Here is a 5,370-nt window from a genome sequence, read left to right as displayed (position 1 = left end):
TATCTATCTATCTATCTATCTATCTATCTATCTATCTATCTATCTATCTATCTATCTAAGTCAAGGTCTCTCGCTGAATCTGAGTCCCACTGTTCCAAGCTGGCTAGTGAGGATGGTTACACTTGTTTCTGTCCTCTAGCTCTGGGGTTGCAGGCACAGCTGCCACACCCGGCTTTTTATGTGGTTGCTAGGTCTCCGTACTCAGATCTTCACGCCTGCTTAGCAAGCATTTTACCCACTAAGTCATCTCCAGCCCCTGCAATTTTTTTTTTCATTTTTATTTACTGTGTGTGTGAATGCAAGGAGACCACTTTCAGGAGGCAGGTCTTTCCTTTTGCCCTGTGTGTCCCAGGGATTGAAGTCAGGTCATCATTAGACATGGAGGCAAGTGCCTTTATCCACTGAACCACTCGACAGCTTCTGCAATCTTCTTAATCATCTGAGGTGTGTTTGGTATTTTCTTCGGACACTACTAATATAGATCTTGTCCTGCCCAATCATTTCCTCCCCAGCTGCCTCCTTAATCCTTCCAAAATTCCTATTCCTAGGGCCCAGGGTATCAGTCAACAGGAAATGTTTAGCACATGTACAGCCTCGGTCCAATCCCAGCAGCGCTTGTGTGAGTGTGGCCACCCTTCACCTGAAACACCAACCACTCATTCCACCAAACAGATGGAGAGTACCATACATCACCAGGCAGTGGCGGTGAACGCCTTTAATCCTAGCGCTCGGGGAGGCAGAGGCAGGCAGTTATCTGTGAATTCGAAGCCAGCCTGGTCTACAAAGCAAGACCAGGACAGCCAAGGCTACACAGAGAAACCCTGTCTTGAAAAACGAACAAAACCGAACAAAGTTCACTGTCGGTTGATGCTGGCAGCGGCTCTACGATTCTGTTCGCTACGCCTCTGACTACATCAAGAGGCTACACGCAGCTAGACGGCTGCCCTGCTGGGGCCGTCTAGGTCTACCAAGACTCTCAGAGCACCTCGCTGCTGTCAGGAGATTCACACCTGTGGCACAGGGAGCTTGGCCAGGCGGCTCCCGGGCCCATGCAGCAAGCCTGCTTTGCTCCAGAACCATGCCCCAGCACTGCTACCCTGCCTCCCATGAAAGGGATGTTTACAACACGTAGGCCTCTCCTCTGCACTCATGGCAGGACGGCTAAAAGAAGAACTGAAAGACTGCGTAGCTCTGGGCACTGAGCACACATTACCAACTGCCTGGCACAGGTTGGTGGGACACGCCAGGGCACACAGCCTGAGGTCTTCCAGACTGTGGACTGGAGGCTCTCCCACAGCCCAGGAGGGGAGGACCACTCCTGTTACAGACGAAGACCCAGGGCTGCGAGCGGGAGATGAGGAGGCTTGCCTGGGCCAGGTCTTGTTTACTGGTTGCTAACTGATGCTAGTTAGGGTCCTCTGGTGGCAGATTAGCCTGACACAGGCGACGGGCAGCCAGGGTGAGAGCTGGTCCAGGTCTGAGCAGGGCCTGCTCTGCTCCCTGCTGACTGCATCACCCATCACCGGCGCTGCAGCCATGCCTAAAGGAGAGTGTCCGCCACAGGCGCACCCACACAACACCACTCTTTAGCTTAGGGAAGAGGGGTAAGGCTGAGCACAGCTTCCGGCAAGCACAACACAAAAGGGCGATGCCAAACAGTCATTCTACCACAAGTCAAAACCACAAGCACTCAGGAAAACGAACTGGTAATGGTAACTTGCATCCTGTCTATACACAGTGCGAGCGTTCGTGCTGATGAGCTCCCAGGTGCTGCTTGCTGGCTTTCCTCGGGAGTGGCGGATAACTGAACCTGAACTATAAGAAGCCCAGGCAGGCCGACGAAAAACATCCAGGGAAACGCAATACTCATGGTGTCACCAGGGCTGGTTTCCATGGGAGACTAGAGTTCCGCAGGTTTTGAGGTGCTAATTCTAGGCAGCCCAAGTAAGTGCATTGCCCTTTAGTTCACCACTGCTTGAAAAACAGGGGAGCCTTCCTCTTTCTGCCTCTAGTCTCTTGCATTTTCACGCAACATGTATTTGCCAGGCCCCTAGGCTGTGCGTGCAGCATGGAACAAGGAAGAGAGCAGGCGTGCTGACGCCTCCAGTCACAGGAGGGTGTCACTGGGCGCTACATCAATCTTCTCAATAGACGGTCACATAGGTTGTAGAAAGTGCCAGGCTCCCTTTGTGAGGTCTCATCCAGCACCCTCACCGTGGAAATAAGCCACGCTGTGCCCGCTAAAACAACATGCAGCTGTATGTGTGTGTATGAATGTCTGTGTGTGGTCTGTGTGTATATGTATGTATGTATTGTGTGTGTATCTGTATGTATGTATGTGTGTGTGGTCTGTGTGTCTGTATGTATTACGTGTGAATATATATGTATGTATGTATACGTGTGCGCGTTTATATGTATGTGTGTATGTGCATATATGTATGTGTATATATGTGTATGTACATATGTGTTGTGTATGTGTATGAATGAATGCACGTGTCTATGTGTGTGGTCTGTATGTGTATGTATATATGTATGTATATGTTGTAATTGTATGCATGTGTATCTGCATATATATGTATGTGTGTGTACATATATCTGTGTATGCATGTGTGTGTGTGTATGTGTGTGTGTGAACAGTGTGGGTTTTCCTCTGTACAGTTCTGGGGACGGAGCCCAGAGACCACTGAGCCACACCCCCAGCCCTAGCTTCTTTTTTTTTGTTTTTGTTTGGTTTGGTTCTTTGTTTGTTTGTTTTTTGAGACACGGTTTCTCTGTGTAGTCTTGGCTGTCCTGGACTTGCTTTGTAGACTAGGATGACTCAGAGATCCACCTGTCTCTGGCCCCCAAGTGCTGGGATTACAGGCGTGCACCACAGAGCCCTCCCAGCTCTAGAGTCTTTTAGAAGGGACTTCAAGGCCGATGGAGAGGGAAGCTGTCAGCCTGTGGAGTGGAGTTGTCTGTGAGGCAGCAGAGGAGAAGGCAGAAGGATGCTGCAGAGAAATGCAGCCACCAGCACCTTCCCATTAGAGGCAAACCCTTAGGGGCTGAAAAGATGGACGGCTCAGCAGGGAAGAGGCCAGGTGAGATTCCCAGCTCCCACACGGTGGCTCACAACTGTCTGTAACTCCAGTCCCAGGAGATCCAACGCCCTCTTACCTCCATGGGCACCAGGCATTCATGTGGTGCACATACACATACGAAGGCAAAACACTTAGACATAAAATAAAACACAAAGTCCAAACTAAAGTCCACGGGTGGGCAGTGGTGGCGCACATCTTTAATCCCTACATTTGGGAAGAGAGGCCAGCCGGGTCTATAAAGTGAGATCCAGGGCAGCCAGGCTAAGCAGAGAAGCCCTGCCTGGAAATAAATAAATAAATAAATAAATAGATAAATAAATAAATAAATAAATAACCAAAACCCAAATCAATCCAAACCTCCAAAGACCACCCAATATTTACGGCGGGGACTGTAGCTCCGAGTCTAGCTTAGCTTCCACAGACCTCATAACCTTTTACCTCAGCTCCCACCCCATCCCTTCTCCTGCTCCACAGCCAATGCCATCCTCCAGCAATACACTTGACGCTGCCTCGTTTACAGACCTTGGCCCAGGCACCTTCCACCAGAGGGAATAGATGCTTTAACCGAACTGTTCCTGAGGCTCCTGCTCTGGGACACAACTGTCCAAATGCCTTTTCAATGAAAAGCAGCCCAGCCGGAAGTCATTTTCTTCCCGCGGGAGGTCTGGACAATCAGGGGTTGTGCAAAGCGCCAGGCTGCCTTGCTAGACAGTTCCTACGGCCCAGACAACGTCCCCTGGACGCTGCGGTCCCGGGAGTGCTGATTTAGTTTCAGTTGACTTGTGTTTGGAAGGCCCTCGGCAGGCAGATGACTAGCCACACACAAGCGGCGGTCCTCCGTGTTGTCACGCTTCTGTCCTGTCGGAAGATGTCACTCTGATCTGCCCAAAGTGGGGATCACTGTGACATTTCCCCACAGCTCTCGGGACTTTTTAGAAAGAAAAAACGATCACCCTTTTCCCACCCTCTTCTGGTAAATCTGCAAAACTAGATAAGGAGACCTATCTTTTTGTTGCACATCCTCTGACTCAGCTACTGAACACAGTTCCTGGGGTCAGGGAACACGAGTGGAGGAAAGAGAAGGCTTGGAGGGGGAGGAGGACAGGAGGAAAGTTTATTCGTGGGACAGGCACTCTGTTTTGCATAGGTTCCTTTTTTTTTTTTTTTTTTTTTTTTGACAACCATCGGGTTCAACAACAAGGTCCAACCGACAGGGGCATATCGGTTTCCCGTGAGCGCAGCGGGGGGTCCTCCTTGGCAGTCGCCAATTGGCAGACTTCCACACGTCTTAACTCGGTTCTGAGGTTCTGGGCTCCGGGACACACGTGGTGGTGGAAAGAGGGAAAGGGCGGAAAGTTTCGGCCCTCCGAGGGCGGCCAGGCCACATCCTGTTTGAATTCCCCTGGGCACCGGGCTCGCCCGCACTACCCGACCTGTGGGGACCCCGGAGGCCGGGCTGGGGTAGCTGAGCCTGGTAGAGCTGGAGGACTACTCCCCGGGGCCCATGGGTTTAGGAGCCAGCCCAGACCGGTTCGGCTCCTGCCAGGGCCCCTTCTCTGGGTCCCAGTCGGCGCGTCCCCGCGTCGCCCTCACGCGCGGGCCTCCTCCGAGTCCCTACCTACCCCGGGCCCCTCTGACAGCCCGTCGTCGCCTCCCTCTCCGCCACCCCGACGGCCCCCAGCATCCCCGCTCACCTCCTGCGCGCAGACCGGAGCCGGGAAGTCCAAGAGGCGCGGGGAGGCGCGGCCCGGGGCCAGCGCGCTCAGCAGCAGGAGCAGCCGTCCCAGCGCGGACCTGGGAACGACGCGTGGCCAGCGGCGCGCCCTCCCCATGGTCCCGGCTCCGTCGGGCAGCGCTCGGGGCTGGCTCCGCCGACGGCGAGGGCCCCGCGACAGGCTTCCCCCGACCCGGACTCTCCCGTCCGCCTCGCACCGCCTCCTTCGCCAGGCTTCCGGCTCCCCCGAGGGCGGGGCGCTCGGGGGCGGGGCGGGGCGGGGCGGGGCGGGGCTTCATCTGGCTCCGCCCCCGCCGCGACCCAGGTGCGCTCTTGGCCTCTTCGGCTCCGCCCCGCTGTCAACTTGGCTGTTGGGGCCCCGACTGCCCTCGCCGTCGCACCCTCCCCACGTACGCTGATCCTGTCCAGATCTGTTTGTCCAGTTAGTCGTTTTAGTCTAGTTGCCTGACTCGGGACTCAAGGGAGTCTGTTTCCTCAGTCTTCCCCCCCAAGCCCCCTCCGGCTTTTATACACCATAGTTTCTCCCTTTGAGCATTGGATCGTACATGCGCACGC

The 5,370-nt window shown here is 54.1% G+C and overlaps 1 protein-coding gene across 1 annotated transcript in view; it reads right to left on the bottom strand.

Annotated features, from left to right (window-relative positions):
• Positions 1 to 4,994, bottom strand: part of Il17ra (interleukin 17 receptor A) — an 18,821-nt gene extending 13,827 nt beyond the window's left edge. Inside the window, exon 1 of the mRNA XM_055604271.1 lies at positions 4,775 to 4,994. Coding sequence (XP_055460246.1) covers positions 4,775 to 4,912 — 138 coding nt within the window. The 5' untranslated portion in view covers positions 4,913 to 4,994. The remainder of the gene's footprint in view (positions 1 to 4,774) is intronic.
• Positions 4,995 to 5,370: the final 376 nt, after the last annotated feature.

Source organism: Psammomys obesus, unplaced genomic scaffold, assembly GCF_907164565.1.
Source record: "Psammomys obesus unplaced genomic scaffold, mPsaObe1.curated_primary_1811, whole genome shotgun sequence".
Classification (NCBI taxonomy): domain Eukaryota; kingdom Metazoa; phylum Chordata; class Mammalia; order Rodentia; family Muridae; genus Psammomys; species Psammomys obesus.
This window is presented reverse-complemented; position numbering and strand designations above follow the sequence as displayed.